This window comes from Ursus arctos, chromosome Y (genome assembly GCF_023065955.2).
Source record: "Ursus arctos isolate Adak ecotype North America chromosome Y, UrsArc2.0, whole genome shotgun sequence".
Lineage (NCBI taxonomy): Eukaryota > Metazoa > Chordata > Mammalia > Carnivora > Ursidae > Ursus > Ursus arctos.
The window spans coordinates 24,431,188-24,455,625 of record NC_079874.1 but is presented as its reverse complement, the minus strand read 5'-3'; the positions used below and the strand labels follow the sequence as shown (position 1 = coordinate 24,455,625).

General features: G+C 53.8%; 1 protein-coding gene across 5 annotated transcripts in view; it reads left to right on the top strand.

Moving 5' to 3' along the window:
* LOC113240750 (F-box-like/WD repeat-containing protein TBL1X) overlaps positions 1–24,368 on the top strand; it is a 213,486-nt gene extending 189,118 nt beyond the window's left edge. For all 5 annotated transcript variants that reach the window (XM_057315607.1, XM_048217516.2, XM_057315605.1 and 2 more), the window contains 12 exons: positions 202–457; positions 3,122–3,254; positions 3,746–3,887; positions 4,504–4,567; positions 4,681–4,778; positions 8,254–8,314; positions 12,953–13,074; positions 15,527–15,601; positions 15,971–16,098; positions 17,759–17,924; positions 19,855–19,956; positions 20,942–24,368. In XM_057315607.1, coding sequence (XP_057171590.1) covers positions 202–457; positions 3,122–3,254; positions 3,746–3,887; positions 4,504–4,567; positions 4,681–4,778; positions 8,254–8,314; positions 12,953–13,074; positions 15,527–15,601; positions 15,971–16,098; positions 17,759–17,924; positions 19,855–19,956; positions 20,942–20,968 — 1,374 coding nt within the window. In that variant the 3' untranslated portion in view covers positions 20,969–24,368. The remainder of the gene's footprint in view (positions 1–201; positions 458–3,121; positions 3,255–3,745; positions 3,888–4,503; positions 4,568–4,680; positions 4,779–8,253; positions 8,315–12,952; positions 13,075–15,526; positions 15,602–15,970; positions 16,099–17,758; positions 17,925–19,854; positions 19,957–20,941) is intronic.
* Positions 24,369–24,438: the final 70 nt, after the last annotated feature.

The following is a 24,438-nucleotide window of genomic DNA, read 5'->3' as shown; positions in this document are numbered from 1 at the left end:
GTGGGGGCCAGACGGTTCTTTGCAGCGGGCCGGCCTGGATGCTCTAGGACGTTGAGCCGCATCCCGGGTCACCCGGCCCCCCTCCCCCCCACTGTGCACCTGCCCCCGGCCCGCCCCGGACCTCTGGGCACCGCTCTGAGTCCTGCCCCCGCTGTGCCATGGGAGCTGATGGCTGCCCCCCCCCCCCGGCTCTCTCCCCAGGATGGCACGGTGTTCGACGGCCGCCCCATAGAGTCCCTGTCCCTGATCGACGCTGTGATGCCGGACGTGGTGCAGACGCGGCAGCAGGCCTTCCGGGAGAAGCTCGCTCAGCAGCAGCAGGCCAGCGCAGCGGCGGCGGCGGCAGCAGCAGCGGCCACGGCAGCCACGGCAGCCCCAGCGGCCGTGGCCCAGCAGCACCCACCAAAGAACGGCGAGGCCACAGTGAATGGGGAGGAGAACGGAGCACACGCAATAAGTACGTGCAGGGCCCTGGGTGTTGGCGAGCTTCTGGTGGTTTCTGTCCTGGGTTTGTGGGAGTCGCCGGGACTCTTCAGGCTCTGCTTGCTGTCCATGTCTCTGAGCCCTAGTGTGGCGTCGTATTTGCTGGAAGAGCTTCACGCTCTGTTCCCATTGAAGTCCTTAGACACGGCAGTGTTTACGCACACATCCTCGATCTTAGGAAGTCGTGCTGCCCAGAGAACTAGTGTTGTGTAACAGCGAGGAGAGCCGTGTGATTACTCTTATATCAGAGGGTTTCGTTTGTGGAGGCCCCTGGTCCTCCGCCCGCCTTCGGTGTTGAGCGTGTTGGGCCAGCATCTGCTGTAATGGTCAAGCGCATGGCGACAGAGAGGGCACCGGGCCGCAGACAGCAGGTGTGGCCTTACGTGGTGGTCTCCAAATGCCGGGTGCTCCATCTCTGTGGGGTAATTGCCGTAAAGGGCGTGCCGATCAGAGAGCCTGAATTTCTACCCAGAGAACCGGGCTCCGCTCTGATACGTGGCTTAGAAACTCAGAGAGGGCTTCAGGAGCGCATTACACGTGTGTTACGTACCTGTGTGTGGATGCACGCACGTGTTCCGGGTGTGCACGTGTGGCCTGCGCACATGTAGCTCTCTGGCCGGCCGTCTCACGTGAGGCTGCAGCTCGCAGCCAAGCCTTGTGGCAGGTTCTCGTCCACGAGCACAGGGTAACGAATTCGCTTCAGCTAAAGAATGAGATGCGGCATCACACGGAGAACCCACCTAGGCTGTAACGCAGGTTACAATAAGTAGGTCGGTGTACAGGTCGTGAATCTAGCACAGAAATGGAAGGACTTCCCTCCTCTACCCTCCGTCATCACCGTTAATCAGGTCCGGAACAGCAGGGCCGGGAAGGAAGAAGACAGTACGTGGCTCGAGCCACACATCACTTCCTGGCTATCCGCTCACAAGCCATACAGTCCTCACGTTTTCAGAAATGAAACTGGAAGAAACTAAGGGTCTTTGTTTTCTTAGTCTTCCGTCACAGAAATGAATTTATAATCAGTGAACTTCAAGAAGTCTGTGTTTGACAGGACAGAAATTTTGCAAGCTTTTAAAAATTGTACTGATTTCTTTTGAATCTGAAGAAAATCTGATGGGATGATGGGGGTGGGGATCTTAATGGGTGAGGCACCTGGGTGGCTCGGTCATTGAAGCATCTGACTCTTGATCTCAGCTCAGGTTTTGATCTCAGGGTCATAAGTTCAAGCTCCATCTTGGGCTCCACGCTGGGCAAGGAGCCTACTTAGAAAAGAAAATCTAATGGGACATAGCTGCATAGAGACGGGTACACAGCTTAAAGCCCACTGGCCGCTCACACACAGATGGCCTTCATTTCATGGGTACCTGTGGCTTACTGGTCACTCTCCAGGGAGCGCGGCTCAGGGCTCGCTGCTGCCTTGTCTCTGGCACATCATCCTGTGGCACTGACTTCTGCTTTGTCTCCTGAAGCCTGGTGCCCCCTACATTTTGCAGTCATCTTGCCGCAGGGCAGGCTGGGGCCAGACTGTGGTGTTGGAAGTGATCGTTCGTCCTGGCCTTCGGGAATCTTCTGCGTCCTGCCACTTGGGAGAATGGTTTTCACGAGGGTGGCATTTAGTATCGGTTAGAATCTTCTGCGTCCTGCCACTTTGCAGGATGGTTTTCACGAGGGTGGCATTTAGTATCAGTTGTCTCCACCGCCACCAGGCCTACCTGGGAATTCAGAACCCGGGTCCATGATTCATCCGGGGTGGGCTTACTCGGTTAGAAAGCCTGGCAGTTCTGCGTGGCATAAGAAGTCTGACGCAGAGGTGGCTCCACCAAGAAAAAAAACCAGCCCTTCAGTCCCAAGAACCAAGGCTGTTGCAGGCAGGGAGTGCAAGGTGGTGGGCGCTCTGGAAGAGCGGTGGCCTCTCCCGGCAGGAGCGCCCAGGTAAGGAGGTGATACTTCAGAAAGGCTCTCGTGGATAAGACGTCTCATCCCGTCTGCGGAAGAGCATCCTTCGGGCTCGACCCGGCTCTCGTCATCCCTCCCCAGTCTCCGCTGGTGGTGGTTAGACCTTAGCATGGCCCTAGTTACGCAGAATAAAGAGCTTTTTATTTCTCTTATCAAATTTGCAGGCTGTTGAAATAAAGAAATGTAATACATGTACTAAATTATACAAAAGTCATGATATAGTCATCAGATCGTATTACCTGGTACATAAAAAGAACGTGTCTCTGTCAGAGCAAGACTATCGCACTCATCTGTGAAACATAAGAAATAGCACAGAGGATCAGAGGGGAGAGGAGGGAAAACTGTATGGGAAGTCATCAGGGTGGGAGAAAAACCATGAGAGACTCTTAACTGTAGGAAACAAACAAGGTTGCAGAAAGGGAGGTGGGTGGGGGGTGCGGAGACTGGGTGACGAGTAGATGCCCTTCAGAGGGCACGGGATGTGAGGAGCACTGGGCGTTACAGGCCACTGACAGTTTATTGAACTCTGCACCTGAAACTGGTGATGTACTATCAGCTGGCCAACTGAATTTAAGTTAAAAAAAGAAAAAGAAAAAGAAGGTGTCTCTAACACTCACGTGCCCTGAGAATGCATTTCTTTCATATACCGGTCAGCCACATGTCTTCCTGTTTCCTGTGACAGATAATCATTCGAAACCAATGGAAATAGACGGGGACGTTGAGATTCCGCCCAACAAAGCCACAGTCCTTCGGGGACACGAGTCCGAGGTGTTCATTTGTGCCTGGAACCCTGTCAGTGATCTCCTAGCTTCAGGGTAAGGATGCCAGGCCGGGGGTGCCCCAGGGTCCGGGGGATTGCAGGTGTTCTCTCCTTTCTGGAATTGTGCCTCATGGGTACGTGCTCCCCTCCCATTTGTGTTCAGACCCAGACCTTGGGCTCTCCGTGCTGCCCTCCTTCCCAGGTGGTGAAGAAGGCCTTGCTCTGCCCTGTGTTCCCAGTGGGCTGGGGAGCAATGCAAAGAGATTTACAGTTGCTACGGGGCTCCCCGCTGGCCCAGCCAGTGGGGCACGCGGCTCTTGATCTCAAGGTCGTGAGTTCCAGCCCACGTTGGGTGTGGAGCCTACTTGAAAAGCAAATTAAAATAGCAAAGAGCAACAAACACGGTGAGGCGGAGGACAGAGCCGGTGGGCGGGATTAAGACGACGCAAGGCCGTGCGCCAGGGCTCCCGGACCTAGCCTGAAAGTCTGACGGCTGCGTGTGCACTTGAAGCGGAAGCTGAATGCATGTGCCTTTTCATTCGACAGATCCGGAGACTCGACGGCAAGAATATGGAACCTTAATGAGAACAGCAATGGGGGCTCCACACAGCTCGTGTTGAGGCACTGTATACGAGAAGGAGGACATGACGTCCCGAGTAATAAAGACGTGACCTCACTGGACTGGAACGTAAGCACCTGCCGCCACGCAGACGCGTTAGCAGCTGTAGCCCTGGGGGCTGCTGTCCCGTGGCTGAGAGCGTCCGGCAAGGCTGTGTTGGGCAGGCAGCTAGCTGGGTGGGCAGTGGCCCTCCCTTTCCATCCCTGAGCAAGATGAGCCTGCTGGTCCCAGGGGGGAGCCCGCTGTGCTGGCGACAGGGGGTGTGCGGCCCAGGAAAGGGGACTGTCCAGCTCGCTGGTTCGGCGGTGGGGGTTACAGGCATTTACAGGTGGGAAGCCCACGGGCCTTTAGAACTTCTTTGCACTTTTCCTGCATCACAAACTCCTCTCTGTGTGCAAACGCACTTTTAAAAGCTTCCTTTGGTCTCTTAAAGTCTCACTGTAACTTTTCGGATGGTGTGTTTAATGACGTCATCGGGTGACTGGTTGCGTGTATTTTCCCTGTTCCCGCATCTCCCGTGTGTCTGTTCAGAGCAGTGTGGGCTGAAGTAGTCCCGTGGGATCCACTAGTCTCTTCACTGGGAGACCGGGACGGATGCGAGACTCTTCCAGCCCCAGGGTCAGGTGAGAGGGCGTCTTGGCTTCTACTGAGCTGTTGGGGGTGTGTGTTTGTTTCTGGCCCACAGAGCGATGGGACACTGTTGGCCACGGGTTCCTACGATGGTTTTGCGAGAATATGGACCGAAGACGGTAAGCCGGGCCTCCTCGTGAGCGGCGGGAGAAGACGTGCTTTGCGATGTAATTGGCAAGTGAGCTGACTGTGGCTGTGAAGTCAACCTGCTTGTTGTTTCTTTACCGAACAGGCAACCTGGCCAGCACCTTAGGGCAACATAAAGGCCCCATCTTTGCCTTGAAATGGAACAAAAAGGGGAATTACATCTTGAGTGCTGGTGTAGACAAAGTGAGTATTCGCTTAAAATAGGTCTCAAAAAACCCCCACATCTCTCTGAGCTGTAGATGTTGATTTATTTTTAATCTCTGGGTAACGTCTTGGGTTTTTTTGTTTTGTGTTTAATTCTGAGGCTCTCTGCTTCTCCTTAACAAGGCAAAAGAGCTGCTTTAGGTTTTGTTTTGTGGTTTGATCTTACTGTTCATTTATAACACGTGCTCTCTCAACATATTATACTGTTCCACAGACCTTTGTGCAGAGCCACCCCCCCTTTTTTTTGAGGTACGTCATTCAGTGATGGAAAGAGGAAATCCCCCAGTTGCATGTATCCAATGCTTGAAAAGCAAAGTGGTGTGGGATGCACGGGACAGAAACCTTTCCCCCACTGAGCAGTTTTGGAAACACAAACCGTTTTCTCTCGCCAGGCTCGTTTCCCTAATTCGATGAATTGTGACTTCCCGTCATGGGCTGCAGGCTTCTCTGAGAGCCGGAGGAAAGCGGGCCCGCCCATGAGGGGCACACCCCTGGCGGCCCACGGGGCACACTCAGAGCAGACGCTGTGCCTGGACAGGGCTGCCAGGTGGATGTGACGGGGTCAGGTCCGAGTGGCCGTGAGCAGACGGGGGCCTCTAGAAGCCATGGGTGGGCAAGGAGTCAGCGGCTGTAGGCATCATCTGGCTCGGAGTGTGGGCCCCCCTCTCTGGGTCTGTTTCCTCAGTTGCCAAGAGTCAGGAATCGGGACCCCCAAAGAACATGGAAGGAAGGGTTATGTCATTCCTGAGACTCGGCAGGAATTGGAAGTCCTTGCTTTGGAAGAGAAGTATTATCAAGAAATGAAGCCGAAGGAAAACAAGCAGTTTGTGTTTCTACAACTGCTGACTGGGTCTGCGGCCTATACTGTCGTGTGGTGTGCAGAGGGCTTTGTGTTTTCAGACGGACGTCAGGATCATTTGAAAACCTTGTTACGTTACTGCTTCGTGCCCTTCACGTTTTACAGTGAGTGTACAGTAGCAGCCACAACCTGTCAACTTTGTCGCAGGCCCGGGGCTAAAATATGTACCGTGTGGCCGGTGACAGACAATGTGTGCTGACCCCGTACCAGAGGGCAGCCCTCTAGGTCAGTGAAGAGTGCCGTCGCACGCTCTCTCTGTTTTCAGCCAGCACACCTTTCTTTCCAACCTGGCAGCCTCATATCGAGTTGAGAGAAGCTGAGTTCTGTGGTTGACACTAAGCGTTCTCCTGGAACTACTGTCCGATCTTCTCTGAGACGGTCGAGTTCAGATATTACACATGGGCGCGCGCACGCACGCACACACACGCCTTTGTCGGGTCCGTGGCTGGCCGTCCATACTGCTGACTGGATCATTAAAATGATTTGTGCACGTGGTCGCTGACCCTTCCCAGGCACTTTACAGTGTGTGCTGCCCGTTCAGTGCCCCCGAGACAGGCGGTGGGCGCACAGACACCTGCACTCACTTGCCCAGGGACACCCGGGTCCAGGGTGCAGGCCCTGGATTGCCAGTCACTTCTGCCCTTTGACCCCCACACACTTCTAAAAAATTCTTTGCAGCCTCACCTGCCTCCTGCCCGGGGCTCTTTACAAAATTCCATCCCTGATTTTCTACTTTCCCCTCGACTGTGACTCTTCCAGGTGAGGGGCTGGGCGGCCGGTGAAAAGGCACTCTTGGAATTCACTTAGTCTTTGGGTCCTACCCTCTCTGCCGTTGTTCACCAACCATGGCAGGAATAATAATAATGTTCTCGCAAGTGCTGCCCGGGGAGGAGGGGGCGTGGACAGGGATGTTGGTGTTGACCTTCACTGCACGCTTAACCTGGAAGGGGTGGCAGGAGGAGAGGTCCCATCCCTAAAAAGCTTTTGTGTGATTAATGCTTTGTTTCGCCCCTCGTTTATTTAATGGAAACAGCAGCTAGGTGACGTGTGTGAAGTATTGAAAGAGTCTGTGTATTGTCCGCGTTGCCACATTCGTGAGTGGCTGCGTTAAGAAAAGAGTCCCACTCCAGCAAACAGCAAACAAGCAAAGTTAGTTGGTCTAGGGGCGCCCGGCTGGCTCGGTCGGTGGACTGTGGGACGCTTCATCTCAGGCTTGTGTGACTTCCAGCCCCACGTTGAGTGTAGAGATGACCTAAAAATAAAATCTTTAAAAAAAAAGTTAATTGGTCTAGAGCTGACCCCAAACTTAGAGAACTGCGTTTCAGAGATACTTGGTGTCCTGAAGATTACATCTGCAATTTCCTGCAGTTAATACAAAATACAAGCAGTTCTTCTTCCAGCAGAATCCTAAGTGCTGTGGACGGGGAGGTGGAAAGGTTTCAGTTAAGGTAGACGTGCCAGTTGATTAAGACTTGATTGCTGTGGGACACATGGGGGGCTCCGTCGGGGAAGCATCTGCCTTCGGCTCAGGTCACGATCCTGGGGTCCTGAGATAGAGCCCTGCGTCGGGCTCCCTGCTCAGCGAGGAGTCTACTTCTCCCTCTCTCTCATGCTCTCTCTCAAATAAAAAAAATTTTTTTTTTTAAAGACCCATGGTGTTCATTGAGCTGGTCTCATTGCTTCCCTGTCTTCCCGCTCTCAGCAAGTTCCTAAGGATTCAGGACTTACTGTGCTTTGCGAGGTGGAGACCCCTTTTTCTCCGCATGTGTACCGGTGACTCCGTGCCCGAGCCCCGTGCCTCACGCTGCTGTCCTGGATCCAGCGTCCATGCCTCGGCGCTGATGGGCAGGGCAGGTGTCAGAAATGCCAGTTTCTCTAGTCCTGCATTTGGAAAGTGCTAGAAAGGTGTCTCAAGCTGCTTCATTGCAGGTTTTTCTACAGGTCTCCGTGTGGGGGAGGAGGGAGAATCCCCACCAATCGGGGCCGTTTTCCCAGTATTGGGAGCGGCTGCTGCGTTCAGTGGAGAAGGTACCAGCACATGTGGCTGTCGGGTTCATAAAATGTACCCTGGATGCTGAACCTGGATTCCAAAAGTCTAGATGAAAGACAGAATCCCCAATATCTCAGGAGTGGTTGTGTATCGATTCCGTGTTGAAACAGTATCTTGGCCGCATTGGAGTGAACTAAAATATATTGTTAAAATTAATTTTACTGATTTCTTTTTCCTTTTTTTAAGATTTATTTGAGAGAGCGTGTGCACGTGTGTGAGGGGAGGGGGAGAGAGAATCCTCCAGCAGACTCCTTACTGAGGACTGAGCCTGATGTGGGGCTTGATCCCAGGACCCCGAGATCATGAGCCAAAACCAAGAGTCGGACACTCAACCAACTGAGCCACCCAGGCTCCCCTTTTTCCTTTTTTTAAATGTAGTTAGGAGAAAATTAAAAATGACCTTTGTGGCTCACATTGTATCTCTTTTGGACAGTGCTGGCTTAGAAGGAAGGGAGGGGTCATGGTCTTTTCCTGTATGTTAGATTTTTCTAGAGAAATCTTTCTGTGAAGAATACTCACTTTTTCTTTTTGTTTGCGGAGCGCAGACAACCATAATTTGGGATGCCCACACAGGAGAAGCCAAACAACAGTTTCCGTTTCATTCCGGTGAGTTTTTGAGGGTTTTTTTGGTGTTTTTTTTTATTGTAATTCAAAAATAGTAATTCGTAGTCCTAGGAAGTGTCTCTTACAGTAGTAATCGTGAAAGCTTGCAGGAAGGAGCCCACAGAACGGAGCTGGTGGGAAGGAAATGCATTTCATGGGGAGCGTTGCTCTTACTTTGCAAGATACAGATGCCCTCAGCGCGTGCCTGCTCGGAAGTTTAAAAACACAGCAGTGGCCCAACCACAGAACCAGTGTGGGCGTCTTCCCCCTGCTGTCCCAAGGGGGATGCTGCATCGGGGTTCCCTGCGACCGTGCCTGGGTTCGGAAGTTCCCTGGGAGGAGTCCCCGGACTCCGCGGACAGCTGTCCTCAGGGCTGAGACGTGTCACCGCAGCAGGATACAAAGCAGAAGCCGCAGACCAGAGGCGTACAGGGGGACATCCAGAGCCTCCCAGGGTCCTCTGCGAGTGGAATCAGTCAGCCCACGTCTGATGCCCCAGAAACAAGTTAGGACAATACACGTGAAGGGTCGGCTACCAGGAAAACTCACCAGGACTCAATGCCTAAGGTTTGTGATTGGCGGCTGGTCCTGTAGGCACCCCTGCTTGGTGTGTGCCCAGTTCCAGACTCCCAGAGGGAAAGCAGGGGTTCGGTATACACCCCACTGTTTGCGCAGTTCAGGCACAGGACACCATTCTCGTCCGTTAGGCCGTGGTGGGAAACCTGTGGACGTCCAAATTCCCAGTCTCGGGCCAAGACCAGCCTTGCCAGTGGGTGCTCCTGCAGGGAGAGCGTCAGGCCTGCGGGGGTCCGTGTGCCCCGCAGAGATGTGCAGCCACTGCTCTGGACCTTACCCTGTCCCTTTGTGTGCCGGGATCCCCGCGGGCTCCCTGGGGCGGCCAGGGGTCCAGAGTTCCCACTATTCACATTCCCACCGGTTACTTCACGCTCTGTGTAGCCTTATCTTGTTAGATGTAGCCTCTTAAGGACAGACGACCACCTCCCAGAAGGAACAGACGGTTAGAAAGACTGGCTCAGACTTGACAGAAGGGAGTGGATGCTCCTTCCCTCAACAGGAAATGTTCCATTTTGATGGAATCTAAATGCACAGAGGAAGTGTTTACTGTTCTCTCCGGGCATCCTGATGGGTAGTTGGGGTGCCTGGTGATGGTCTGCATCTAAACGCTGGCCCCATGGGCCCCCCTGGACGGCACAGCCCATCTCCGTGCCCAGGGAGGGGCTCCGAGCAGGGGACGTGGGTCGTCCAGGGAGCCGACGGAGCCAAAGAGTCCGTGAGGCAGGACTAGGTTCCGACGAACGGACACCAGTCTGTCCCTGACTGCACACGGTACTAAAGCAGTGCTTTCTCCTGAGCAAGGGGGACCCTGGAGTCACAGCTGACACCCTGCTGCTCTGCTGACATAGCACGTCTCTCCCGTGTGTCCTCATAGCTTGGGGTCCACACTGGACACGCCCCTTGGGGTGCCGGTGAACTCTGCTGTTAGTGTTGCTTTAACAGCACTGATGATGTGGAAGTGGCTGAACATATTCCAGAATGTACGTTCTCACCAGGAAGTAGGCACGGCTCCCAGCGCAGGCGGCTTGCTATTCCAGCCTGTGTGGGGTGGGGCGGGGGAGGGTGTGTGTGTCACATTACAGGACACAGACGTTTGTGTATGCACAGGACATGCATATACACGTGCTAGGACGTGTACACGCTCCCCGCCCCACTTACTAATGATACGTACCATCAGTAAAGGCGACTACACGTCCACGTGGTGGACAGCCATCACCGCTATCTAGTTCCAGAACATTTCCACCACCCCGAAAGGAAATCCCTTCTCCATTACGAAGTCTGCTTACAAGCCCACCCTCTGGCAAGCCAGCCTGCGTGGGTCTGTGTGTGTTGCCGGATTACAGTCCTGCTCCAGACGGCACAGCAGAGCACGTAGCGAGTGACAGTATCCTTCCCAGTGGCCTTGCATTGTTGGCATAAATGCCAAAGCGTCCCGACCTTTGTTGTCGGGGACGATACCATAGTGGGTTCGGAGCCCGAGAAGAGCAGGTGTGCTCACCCATGTGATTGGAGGAATATCTGAAACTCAGCTCTGGATTCTACTTTTCAGAGAAAAAGTATGCCCTAGATAAACATTGGTGAGCTTCCCCTAACACTTTTAAGAATTGATTTATGGGGGCACCTGGGTGGCTCCGTCGGTGAAGCGTCTGACTCCTGATTTTGGCTCAGGTCCTGATCTCAGGCTCCACGCTCAGTGCAGAGTCTGCTGGTGCATTCTCTCTCTCCCTCTGCCTCTGCCCTCCCCCCCAGAAATAGTAAATAAATCTTTTCATTTATGAAGTTTTCAGCAGAAAAACCACAGGCCAGGATTTATTGTGTATTCAGAGAACTTCTTGCCCGTAATTCTTACCGTAATGGGGATTGGGTAGACCCACTGCTGGTCCAGTAAGTTCCAGGTGTCATTTGCTCTTTTTTTTTCCTTAGTGTCAAGGAGAGTGCTAGAGATTGTTCAAGATGGTAACATGAAAGAAAAGCAAGCATGCTCCTTTTCAGAGCAAAACACAGATAGTTGGCGCTTATAAGGAGGACCCTTCGTTAGCCTTCAGAGACTCCGCATTTGATGGGTTGATCTGAGAAATTGCTTTGCCGTATTGGGTTTTCCCCATGAACACCCGGTAGGGCCACCGTCTGTCACCGTCCGCAGGAAGCATGAGCTCGGAGCCTGAGTGGGGACGACCACTCGGCAATGAGAAGGAACACGTAACAGCCCGGTGGATCTGTGGGGCGTTCTCCTTAGTGACATAAGCCAATCTCCAAAGGTCACCTGCTGTTTGATTCCATTTATGTAGAAGTTTCTTGAGATGATGCAGTTTTGGTCTTGGAGAACACACGAGTGGAGCCAGAGTGTAGGGGTGGTGCAGGGAGGGCTTGGTGTGCGTGTCACGTGACACGAGGGGACTCCTGGTGACGATGGCGTGGTTCTGGATCTGACTGGGTACGTGGTCGCACAGAGCTGCCCCTGTGGTAGCACGCCATCGCCCCCCACCTCACGCCGTACCAGCATCAGCCTTCTGCTCTTGCTCCTGTCCCGTGGAGCTGCAAAGTGCAACCATTGGGGGAGCCTGGATGAACAGTAATACTTCACAATTGAACAACAAAGAAAGCCGGGCTGCGCCTGGTGCTCATTGCTGAACCTCACTGAGCCCACGTGTGGGCAGGGAGGGCGTGGGGACCCCAGAACCGCTACACCTTGTTTCCCGTCACTTAGCCACACTGAAAGGTGAGGTCGCCCTGGGGGCTCTGGGGGTCCTGGTGGCAGGGGCCCACTCACAGGGGGTCAGCCACCCAAGTACAGAGCGTCCCCTCTTCGGATGGCAAGGGTTAGCAGGTATTAATTTTTACGGCCAGGTACTAGATTCTGTCGCTGGACCTGCCCCCCACATCGTCCTATTTCCAAGTGCATGGGTTGCACGCCCTGAATGCAGAGGGTGGCCCAGGAATTCAGGATTTCGCCAGTGCGGTGCTCTCAGCACGAGCAGCCGCGGTCTTGGCTCTCTGGCTCACGGGCTCATCCCCCCGACCAAGCGGGATCTGCTTCTTCCTTACGCTGTGCACACGCGGGATCCTTGCCGGGAACCGGGGGGTTACCGTGAAACACGGTGCTGGGCAGGTAACAGAAAGAGATGCTGTTGGCCTCGCTCTCCCCCAAATACTCCCTCCCGCAAGATGCACTTGGTGAGGGAGCGGGATCCACCCTGCATGACCTACCTGTGAAAGGTGACCGCATTGAAACTGCAGAAGGGGAGGGGCAAGCTGCTGTTAGCGTATTCCGAGTCATCGGGACGCTTCTCCCGAGTCAGTGCTGACTTGACTTTAAAAGAAATACGAGACATGGTTATGCACCGACCAGTTGATGAAACCTGCGTGATCAGAGATGTGCAGGAACCTAACTGTCTTCCTGCTGGGAACAAGAGGTGTGAGAGCAAGGGTGCTGCGTGTCTCACGGGCGGTTGGGGGAAGAGGGAGCGCTGGGAGGCAGAGAAGTCCATCACCCTCCCCCAAACCCTCCACGGAGCTCCTGGAGCCACCGGGGCCTGGGAAAGGCCCAGGAGTCAGAAGGGGTGTTCATCACAAGTCCTGAGCCCTAAGCCCACTTGGTCCCCAAAGGGGTCAGTCCCCTCCAGTTGGCGGGCTCCAATAATGTGTTGCAGGAGATTTTTTAAAACATAGGGTATGAAATCTTTTTCATGTCCTTGTCCCTGTTCTTCCCACCTAAAAGAAATCAAATCAGCCCGCCACAGGGATATTTCTGGAAGCAACCAGGTGTAAGGGCAAGCAGTGCACGTTCTCATGAACCTTTCTCACCGTGTCGGGGAGCCAGCGACTCCGCGGCCACAGGGCACGTCAGCCGCCATGGGGGCTCTCTCTAGAGCGTCTGCTCAGCCTTCCAGATGTGGACAGAAGGGTCTCTGCGGTCGATGAGGAGAGGCTGTGTTCACACTGGGAACGTTCTTTTATTACGTGGCTGGATGAGGCTTCTTGACTCTGCTTTTAATTGTTTTAAATCAGCTGAGCTCTGTGCACGGGTAGTAAATGCAGGTGTCTCCCCGCTGCCCCGCCCCACAGCGCCCGCGCTCGATGTGGACTGGCAGAACAACACGACCTTCGCCTCGTGCAGCACCGACATGTGTATCCACGTCTGCAGACTCGGCTGTGACCGCCCCGTCAAAACCTTCCAGGGACACACCGTAAGTGTGACTTCTGAGGACTGGCCTCTGGGTCCCGGGTGCTCGCAGCATCTCTGGGCCCTGGATTAACCCACTTGTGGGCCCACATGTGACCCCGAGAGGAGTCAGGTGCTCGATTCTGCAGGGAAGACTTGGAAGTGGCTGTCGTGAAAGTGTACAGAGACACAAGGGAAAGGCTGCTCGTAATGAGCGAATAGATGGGGAGCGCTGGCAGAGAAAGCACGGCCCAGTGGACGTCTGAGAACCGAGGGTGCAGTGTCTGAAATGAAAATCCTCACGGGGAGTTCAGCAGCAGGTGGGAGATGGCAGGAAGGTTAGGGACGCGAGATCATAGAAAAGAGTTGATTTGAAGAGGTGATAAAGCTTGGACAGACTTTCTCAGAGAGGCTTAGTGACCTGTGAACAGTACGAAGCCCTCCAGCATTATACGTGTAATGGAGAAAGAGAGGAAAGAGAGTAGAACACAAAAATTATATGAAGCAATAATGGCCATATTTTCCTAAATTTGGTGGAAAATATCAACATTTAATCCAACACACTCAGATGCCAGCTGACTTCTTATCCAGTTCCGTAGTGTGGGGCACACGAGGCTCTCTGTCTGTTTTCCAGTCAGATCCCTGGAGCCCCCAAGCCCCCTTCTACCCTACCCCAGTCCTCCTGGGAGACTTGCCCGCCCGACTCGTCAGCACTAGCTCGTCTGCCCTACCGGTCCCTGCTTCTAAAAGCACAGCCATCAACTCTCCTGTTAGCATCTCATCGTGTCTCTAAACTGACCCCCCTCTGTGTTTCTCCCGTCTCTTACTCTCTACCCTAACCCTACACTCTCCCCAAACTTTGAACAGAAGTCTTTGCGACTTGCAGCGGCCCCACTTGGGGCTTGATCACCATCACACATGTGCAAATGGGTCTTCTCACAGCTCATCATCCCGCATGAGACACAAGCTGAACGGAGCTGAGCCTCTTTTCTTCCTGAGACCCTGTGGACCATTCCTGGATGCCTCCTGGGAATTGGGAGCGGGGAGAGAAAACTCCACCCGGGGAAGGAGTTGGCTCGACCCTCGAGGCTTTACAGATGGGTCTAGCTGGGGACACCCAGTGGGCCCAGCTCCGCGCTCCTGGGCCCTGAGAGATCTGCCCGTAGGGTCTCTTCTCTCTGGTTGCAGCCAGAGCCACCGTGGCTGCCTGCAATGGCTGAGCCTGTCCACGGGGCCATGCCTGTCCCTGGGCCCGTTTCCCTGGGGTCCGGCATGCACTTTCTCATGCCCGTCTCTAGCCCAACCCCTCCGTCCTCCCTAAGCTCACCCAGTGAGCTGGTCCTGGGACTTCCAGGCTTTCTTCCTCCCTTTTCCCCGGGCCATCCGCTGTCCAGACTACACGGAATGCACACGTGGCCTTGTCACTTCTCCATGTCACACCCTTCAAAACTCGGTGTCCTTAACAAATAGCATGACCGTAAACTTTATCATCCCAACCAGAGCACTTAGGAGTGGGACATTATTGTGAGTCTGTAATCAGGTGACTGTCAGGCCGGGACAACAGGCATGAGTGGGACTCTCCTGGGCACATGGGCTCTAGTGATGCTGCTGGAAAGCCAGCGAGACCCGTGGGCTTGCTCCTGGCATTTCTCCTCAGTGCACAGCCGCCCCCGGCAGGCTGAGGTGCAGCGGGCTCCTGTATAAACGTGTCCCTCGGGGGGCATTTGCCTTCATCCTGCAGGAGTCCGCCTCGGGGGCATCCGGTCCCCGAAACTGGAGGGCTTTCTGCAGCCTCATTCCTTTCTGCCCCCCACAGCACACTGCAGCTGCCTGCTGGAACTTTCTACCTGCCCTAGGTTGCAGCATGTGGCTTACTTGCTGTTGGCCCTGGATTTCCAGCCCTTGCCTCCCTCAGCGGTGTTGTTGATGGGTGCATTCCTAACAGTTACCACTAGTGCCTTCTGATCCCGTCCCGAACCTGGATTAAACTGTCCTGTGCACCAAGATCTTAAGTCTTTGCCCTCCACCCACCCCCACCCATACCGCCCCCCAAGCATGGAAAGAGGGCTCTTGTATGGATTTAGGCCAGAAGCAGCTGTGGTATTAAAAGTATGTAGGGAACGATTTTCAGAGTCCGTTTTTAAATAACCACGGTCTTACTGGTTTTCTGCGCTGTCCTGGATTATATGTACATTGGTGTAACTCCCTAGTCGTGATGTTTTCTTTCATAAAGAAACGTAGATGAGGGGGCAGTGACGTCTGGTATATGGCTGTGCTCGTACATAAATGTGGAAGGCAGAGTAAGAGAAAGGAAAGGGAAAAGAGGAAAGTGCATGGTTTCTCAGCGGTGTCCTTTGAGATGCAGCCGACGTGCAAACGGGCTCTTTGTGGCGCCGACGGGGCACTGCTGCCCCCTGCTGGAAGGTTGGAGTATCTGCTCACAGCCCTTTCTCCTGAAACCCTTTGCTCTCTTTCAGAATGAGGTCAACGCCATCAAATGGGACCCTTCTGGAATGCTGCTAGCATCCTGCTCCGATGACATGACATTAAAGGTAACGCTGAGAGGAGGGCGGGCTGTCTCATCCTAGACAACTGCACGTACTCAGTGAGGACCTGGCGCTCACAGCTCCTCTGCGGACGATTTTGTTCCCAGCCCTCTGTCTGCCTCTGTCCCCACTACCAACTAGGTGTCGCTGTCCTACGGTTAACTCCTATGGATCCGTGGAGGGCCCTGCGGAGACTCCTTCCCTTCCCCGCGGCCTTTCTCACAGGTGCACTCTCGCACGTTGCCCCCCTCTCTGGCGTGTGACGTGCTGATTGGCCGGCCGCACTCCACGCCCCGCGGCGAGCTTCGCAAGAGCTCACGGAATGAGGGATGTAGGAAGGGCATCTGCTCACGTTGTTCCTGTTCCGTTCTCTAGATCTGGAGTATGAAGCAGGACACGTGTGTCCATGACCTGCAGGCTCACAGCAAAGAGATCTACACCATAAAGTGGAGTCCCACCGGGCCAGCCACCAGCAACCCAAATTCCAACATCATGCTCGCAAGGTAAAGGGCAGACGGCCCACCCTGGGCGCGGTTCCTAAAAGCAGCCTTGCTCGTTGGGGCCGAGCTAGCCGCAGGGCCAGTAAGACTTACTCGTAGCCAAAGAGAACAGGAAGTTTCGCTAAGCCGTTGGCGAATTTGTGCGTGCCCTCCCAAACTAAATGACGTGGTGCGCTCGCTTCGAAAGCGCCACAAGACTGTGAAGTGACAGCTAACTTGAGGTAAGGCTCGTCTGGAGCGTGAGTTCGTAGGAGGCACTGGTCACACGTCCAGGGTTTGAGCACTTTGCTTTGGTGAAGGAAGGAGACCGAGTTCAGTGTGGACACTGGGCTCGGTTACTTGAGCCGGCTGGCAGCAGCAGGTGGGGAGCATTATGAGTGATGACAAGGGGCTCCCCAGCCATAGTCCGACCTGACCCAACCACCGACAGAGTGAGCCCCCTGGGACACAGCACTGGGAGCAGTGGAGTGGCCAGTCCGGCCGGAATTGGTTGTCCCAGTGCTCGCCGGAGCCCATTCAGGATGCAGCGTTCCACTCTAGGTACTGTGTTTTCCAAAGAACATTTAGAAAACAAGCTGAAGAGATTCCGAGACTGAATGCCGGGGTCACTGGGGGTCTGGAGACTAGTCGGAAGCAGCGTGGGTGTGTTTGCTTCGCCTGGAAGAGAGGAGCCTTGGCGGGGATGTTTCGTGACCAGGAGCGGCCATGGGCTTGTTGGAGAGAAGGCCATGGGGAGAGAGGGGTAGTGGGCACAGGCGACGGGTGGCAGCCTGCTGTAAATCAGGAAGAGAGTCCACCTTTGCAGCAAGCGGCGGGCCGGGCAGCCTCGCCGAGCAGTGAGGACTGGTGTTTGTTGCGAGCGGCGGGCTGGGGCCCTGTCTTACACAGAACTGGAGGGGCTTCCTACAGCTGCTGAGAGCCTAACCCCAGAACATCATGAAGGCCATACTTCTCTTATCTCAAGTAATTGTCCTAAAATCCACTCAATGACTGTGTAAAGAACACACTGCCGTCCGTTCTGATGGCCTAGAAGGTGCTTCTGTGACACGGTACCCATTACGAGCACAAGTGATCCTTTCAGTCACCGGTAGGAAGGGAGCATGCGTGTGGGGAGAGAATGCCAGGTAACAGCTCTGGGATACGTGCTGTGCTTTCACGTTGGAAAATAACCCAGATTTGCAGCTCTCCACGGTGTGACCACATATTTGGACGTGACTGTATTTTAATTCTTCTTGGATTGAGTTTTATTCATTCAGTTTGCTGTTTTTCCAAACCGTTGGTATCATTTCAGTTGCTAACAATGCAAGTTATCTTTTTTAATGGCGGGAGCATTTTAGAAAATGTGGTAAATATTCTATGAAAGTATTTATCATGCCTATCTGTAGGAAATGCAGAGAGAAACTACGTGGGTATCAGCTTATGTCCCTGGTAACAGCCCCGGAAGGAAGGGAAGGGCAAAGGGAAGGAAAGGAAGATCTGTTTGAGGGCTGTGGCCTCGTTTTCAGTATGTCCGAGTCCCATTTTGGAGAGGGCGTGCCTGTTTATTCCCTCTCAAAGCATAAAAGCTTGGAAACAAAAGCTGGTGCTACTGATTAAACATCTTAGGGAAACGGAAAGGAAGCAAGGTGTTTCTGTGGTGATGTTCTGTCTCCCGTCTTCTCAGTGCTTCGTTTGATTCTACGGTTCGACTGTGGGACGTGGAGCGAGGCGTTTGCACCCACACGCTCACCAAACATCAGGAGCCCGTCTACAGTGTGGCTTTTAGCCCTGACGGGAAGTATTTGGCCAGTGGCTCCTTTGACAAGTGTGTGCATATCTGGAATACTCAGGTAATCCCCCCGATTCCTGGGACCGAATCCTTTCCAAAAGTAACGTCCAAATCGTGTTTCCAGGGACCCAGGCTAGGAGCGGCAAGTGGGGAATGTGTGCTTAGGAATGAGTTGCCCCAGACGAAGCCCTGAAGCCCACCCTTCCTCCCCGGGCAGACCCCAGGCTCCATGCCGCCTGCCCTGTGCTCCGTATGGGCCGGGGGTCTTCTCCCCCCAGGGCTACCCCCATCTTCAACTTGTGGGCATCGAACCTTCTACCTGCCTCCTCCTTTTCTTGGGCACAGGCGTCTCCAGAGACGCGGCCCTGTGGTTACTGCAGTTGGGGGGTGGACAGGTAGCCTTCCATTTGCACTCTCCAGGAGCAGCAGGCAACGGGGCTGAGGCCCGCCCTGGCCACGTCTGTGCCCCAGCAATACCCGCGGCATAACAGAAATCTGCCCATTGAGTAGAATGGGCAGGAGCTAGCAGAATACAGAGTATTACCTTGGGGACTCAGCTGTTGGTCCTCCTAATGAAGGAGATGGTCGTATGGTAGGAGTCCTTGAAAATAGCCAGTGATCCATTTTGTTGGATCTCGGGATGGATCACGTGGCTTCCCTGCACCCCTTTTCACGTGACCTACCTTCTTGATTCCCTTGGGCTTGGCTGACGTTCGGATGGATTCACATTCTGGAGTCCATGTGCCCCTTGTGGCTGGGGGAGATGGGGCATGGGCCAGGGTAACTGGCACAGCCGTGCGGGGGTCCACTGAGACCTCAGGCTTCCCAGGGACTGCCTTACCTAAACCACATCCTCTTGCGGAAGGAGAGGCGATGGTGGGCCCTGTGTGGAGCCAGCCTCTCTAGATGGGCCTCCTGGAAAACACATCCCAGGGACAGCAGGCCAGAGTCTCTTCATGAAACACTTGCTGGAAATCATGCTGGCTCGGTTTGTAAAATGACATCGTTCCTTAGGGGCTCCCTACTGTCAAAAACTCGTCAAATTGTATCACTCCCTTTGTATAAATCACAACACTCTGAGATGTTTTTTTTTTAAAGATTTTTTTTTTAATTGTTTAGATTTTTTTTGAGAGAGGGAGAGCGAGCGAGCACAAGTGGTGGGGAGAGGGAGAGGGAGAGGCGGACTCCCCACTGAGCAGGGAGCCCGATGCGGGACTCGACCCCAGGACCCTGAGATCATGACCTGAGCGGGGGGTGGACGCTGAATCGACGGGGCCACCCAGGCACCTTGTTTTTAAGTAAACTCTGCACCCAACGTGGGGCTGGAATTTATGACCCCAGGATCAAGGGTCATATTCTCTACTGGCTGAGGCAGACAGGTACCCCCGAGACACATTTTTTTTCAAGATTTTATTAGAGATCATGAGCAGGGGGCAGAGGGAGAGGCAGGCTCTTCGCTGAGCAGGGAGCTGGATGCAGGGCTCGATCCCAGGACCCTGAGATCATGACCTGAGCCGAAGGCGGACGCTTCACCCACTGAGCCACCCAGGTACCCTCTTGGAGACATTTTAATTAAAGGTCACTTTAATTCTCAGTGAGAGGTAAATATAAAAAAATATGTCACAGCGTCGACCTTTTCCCTGCTGTGTTCCCATCTCGTAGAACAGCTGCCCCGTCTGCACGGCACCATCAGTCACTGGCTGGGAGGGGCCCGAGGAGGAGCCACCTCCCCAGCCGTGTCCAGGCCCGGGTGGTGGACCACCAAGGGCTACGTGTAGGCTCCCGGTGGAGGCAGGTCTGAAGGCACGTTATCTGCAGCCACCAGATAACCACATTGCTTTTCTGTGCGTCTGACAACTTAGCAGCTGTCCCTGACGACACAGTGGGATAACATCTCGGGGTGACATCCCAAGGAGCGGCTCCTTGTAGCACATCCCTGCATTGCGTGCCCTGTGCGTCCTGAGTGATGACTGCTGTGCTTTGCTTTGCAGAGCGGGAGTCTGGTGCACAGCTACCGAGGCACTGGCGGCATCTTCGAGGTGTGCTGGAACGCCCGAGGGGACAAAGTGGGCGCCAGCGCGTCCGACGGCTCTGTAAGCAGCACCTGTGGCTGGACGGGGAGTGGAGGGGCCAGGGCGGGAAGGTGAAAAGACGGGCAACCTGACACCTGACTGCACTTCCTGGAGCGGGGCGGGGGGGGGGGGGTAGTGATGGGCCCTGGTCTCCGAGAGCCTTGCACACAGTAGGTATTCAGTGAATGTGTTTTGGGTGAAGGAAACTTCTGGGCTGGATCCCGTTGGGTTGGCACCATTTGAGAATGGCTGCCTGTTCCTCCCTTCCAGGTTGTCATTCTGGCCAACATTTTCTCAGGGAAATTGGTGATTCTGCCCCCACGAGGACATTGGACAATGTCTGGAGGTGTTTCTGGTTGTCCCTACTTCGGGGGGGGCGCCTGGCGTCTGGTGGGTGGAGGGCAAGAATGCTGCCAAGCCTGCTACAAGGCCCGGGACGGCCCCACAGCAGGGAAGCATCCGGCCGTAAATACCACTGGTGCTGACGCCGAGAAACTTGCTCCTGTCTTAGCTCCACGTTTGTGCCCCTGACCTGGGCCCTGCGGTGGTGAGGGCACAGCCTTTCCTTCCATAGGTCTCCTGGCTCCCAGTGGTCCTACTCTGGTCCCATGAGATGTCTAGCCTTTTAGTTCATTCCTGCAGTTGAGCTCCAAGGCCGGGGGGTAGCAGAGAAGGGCTTGCAAAGTGTCCACGTGGGCCCCCCGTGTTCCCAGCATCCGTGTGCTCAGGCTTGAGTTGTCACCTACCCCGTCATGACATGTCCACTCCCATTTCTTCCCAGCACTGCCCTCGACCTGGCTTTTCCGTGCCGCGCCGTTTGCTTGGGGTTGGTTGGCCAGATGCTCAGACACTGGCCTCTTACTGGAGTTTCTCTGAACCTTCGTGACTGTGTGCCAATAAAACTTTATTTACAAAACACGGGTGATGAGCCAGATTTGGTCCAAGGGCTGTAAAGGCATCTTGGTGGTGTCTGTGAAGATAACAGGCACTTTCTCTTTCTTTCCAGGTGTGTGTTTTAGATCTTCGGAAGTAAACACAAAATATTATAGAAAAGAATTCTAACGGACCAGCAGTGAATGTGTGGGGTTGCAGACACAGTTCGCTCCGCTCTGAAACTCTATGAACTTGACTTGCATTAGAGTGTACTTGGAAATCAGCTCATCCCTGGCCACAGGAGTCTCTATTTTTTCGTAACCTTCATCAAGAAGTTTAAAACAGAAACATACACAGTCCTATCAAAGGGGGAAAGAACGGTTTCCACCCAGAACATTCAGCCTGGGAAGCACAAAGCCACCAGTGAAACGGTGCACGGTTTGGTTTCCATCCAGGACAGGCTCTGATGGCTGAGAGGAGAAAAGAAAAAGGAGGAAAAAAAAAGCTGTGCCAAAAAAAGGAAAAACAAGAAAAATGCTGTGATAAACCAAAAGGGGGGGAGGGGACTCTCCTCCACGTGGCGGGTTTGTTTTTTCCCTAACAATTTGGACACTACAGTTCTCACAAAGGATGTTCAAAGACCAGTTTGTACCGATGAAATGCGCAACTTTGTAATCCCAACACTTTCTATTTTCTAGAATCTTCTTTGTCCGGTGGTTTTTCTATTGGCTGGAATCCTGTCGTCTGGGGGCCTTCAGTCTGAGATGGAAACTGTTTTTGGTGTGTTGCTTCTTTCCCGTTGTCTGCCCCCACCCCCGCACCTGTCTCCTTCGTTCCGTGTGGTCTTGTCTACCCTCCGTAGATGCAGCCTCATGGACACCATGACGAAATCCTGGACGGACAGCTTCCCCGTCCCCTCCCCCATCGCCCCTCGCTCACTCTCTCTCTGTCCCTTTCTCATAGTCGCTTCGGATCTTAGGTCTCAAGGGCACTTTCGGCGCGTAATAAGTGCTTTATGTAAGCAGGCAGGGCAGGGGGACTTTTTACAGGAGAAAAAAAAATACTTATGAGAGAGCCCGGAGTATTTTTGGAAAAAAAAAATATTTTTATGTTAAAACAATTTTAAAATCCTAAAATGGCCATCAGACATAGAGAGTTTTGTGTGATTCATATTTTAAACAAATTTTAGGAAGACACAGGCAGGGTCTGAGGTCGCTTTTTCCTTTCCCTTCAGCTTCATGAAAGGTGGTTAGAAGTCTGGGTGGGGAAAGGTCAGTCCTGTGCATTGGCCACGGGATTGCTCTGCAGCCAGAGCGTGAGGTCCCAGCACGTTTTGGTTCGAAGAAGAGCATTGCGTCTTGCAGGGCGTGTGTGCCCTCGTAGCCGGCGGGAGAGAGAGGAAGAACAATGCCCTCTGACCCCAAGAAGCATTCCCCAAACCAAATGGTATTGAAGAAGCCATCACGACTGACGGCTGGGCTCGATGTCCCCTCGACATCTCGTTGACGGCACTATACATACCGGGGGTCGTGTCATCGAGAGCAGGGTGACCCGTCCTTGCAACACTGACATAAAAGGCTCCAGGATCTCCCCTGGTCTCCCGATGACAGAAAAGAATGGGAAAGGAAGATGTTCAGTCCCGGAAGTGAATTACATAGGTAGAAACGTCACTAATAATTTCTGCTGTCTTCATAATTTCTTTCTCTTGCAAGAGACTAGGAGAAAGATTTTTTTTTTAAATAATGAATCTTTTTACTGTTTTTAAAAAATTAAACATGGCTTTGTGTTCCTAGAGGAGTTTCCTTTCATTGGATCAGGTGACCTTTGTACTCTTGTTGTCATAACCCAACACGACCTAGTTTTTAAATGAGCAGTGGGGAAGGACCGAAAGCTGAGGCCTCCTGCCTCCTCTGTTTCCCAGCGGGTACAGGAAGGGATGAGGAAGCTGGCCAGGCCTGGGGGCGGGGGTCCGGTCCTGGGCAGGTGTCAGCTGGGTCGTGTGTTCCAGCCATGAGACAGGACGTTAGAGGGTGGCATCCATCCATGCAGCCGAAACCCAACGGGCAGGAGAAGGGCTTCCGCAGAACCTGGAAGGGCCGGGACTGGCTACAAAGACCAGAGTGTGCATCCTTCTCATATCATTAATTGGCTTGGATTTCAGAGTCGTTCACAGCTGGTCTACACGGGACCCAAAAAGTGCTCTTGCGGACGACTTGGGTATTTTACTCAGGCTCTGTTGCCTAAGTGCTTCGGCCAGGGGTCAGAGTTCTGTGGAGTCGCCTCTCCCATCTTTAAAGATAGCAGATGATGATTCATTGCCCGGCCCCAAGACATCATTAGGTTTGCGATGCAGTGTGTTGGGGGTCCAGACCAACACCATCTTGACTCCCCACCCCAAGTAAGGATGTCCCCTCTACAGAGCATACGTTGTCGAGGGGTGGCCCGTGTTCGGGACATGGCTTGTGTTTGACAAATCAAACAAACACTGTTGGGTGGCCATGGCGAGACATCCTGTGAGGGGTTCAGCAGACACTCTTCACAGGAGGTCGGGAGCCCGGGCTTTAGCCTCCTGCCAACTCAGAGCCGCTTGGGAATGGTCAGGTAGGAGCCAAGGGCTGCGAGGCCATGCGCAGCACAGGCTTGACCCCTGTGTGCAGACGGGAGGCTGGTGAGGACAAAGGTCGACGTCCACTGCCTAGCTTCCCCGAGCAGCCCTTGCAGAGGAAGCGTCCCACGGGCCTGAGAGGGACCGACCATGAGCGTGCGGGCAGCACCCCTTCCATCCGTCCCCGTCCCCAGCACAACCACCGCGACCATCGAGCCTGCCACGTTTGCCCTGCTGCCAGAAAGCTGGAAGATTGATCTCTGTCCTTGAGGGACGGCCCGTGGGCGAAGTTACTGTTTGTCCTTGTTTACAGCTCTGAGAAATTGTGGGTAAATGCTTAAGTCTGACTGACCACACGGAACCTAGATTCTGAAATCTGAGTAACACGATGATCCTTCCTAGAACCTTCGGTTGGGTTTCAAGTGACCAAGACCGTGTCCCGCACGCCCAGCTGGCAGAGGGATCCTGCCCCACGGCGGGGGGACCGAAAGGGCCAGACGTGACAGGGTGTCCACCCTCCGACCCCACACGACACCTAGGACTTGACGTTTGTTTCGTCTTTCTAAAACTAGATCACGGCGCCAAGTGAAGTGCACTTTGTCAGATGTGAGGGTCTGCTTTGTTGTTACTTTTAACCTTCTGTTCCACTTTTTTTTTTAAATCGTGTTTCTTGTCAAATGCAGAAATGTTCCTTCCGCCACTCACTGAAGTTTTGAATTCTGGCTTCTGCAGTTTTTATTGTCTGTGTCAGACGTACAGCCAGATGTGGTCCTCTGTCTGCATTTTCTAGATTCTGTTCCATCCACATCAACCCCCGTTTTGTTCTCTCCACCCCCACTCACCCTCACGCTCTCTGAGAAAAAGAATCACCTTCTGTGTCGTAGCTCATTTGTTTCAAGAGAAAATCAACAGATCATACTCAGTGTCTTGAATAAATTGCTCTATTTTGATATTAGAGAACTCAGTGAGTGTGCGTTCTTGCTCTCGCAGGGGGAACTCTTGGGCCCCCGTGGACACGGATGGGT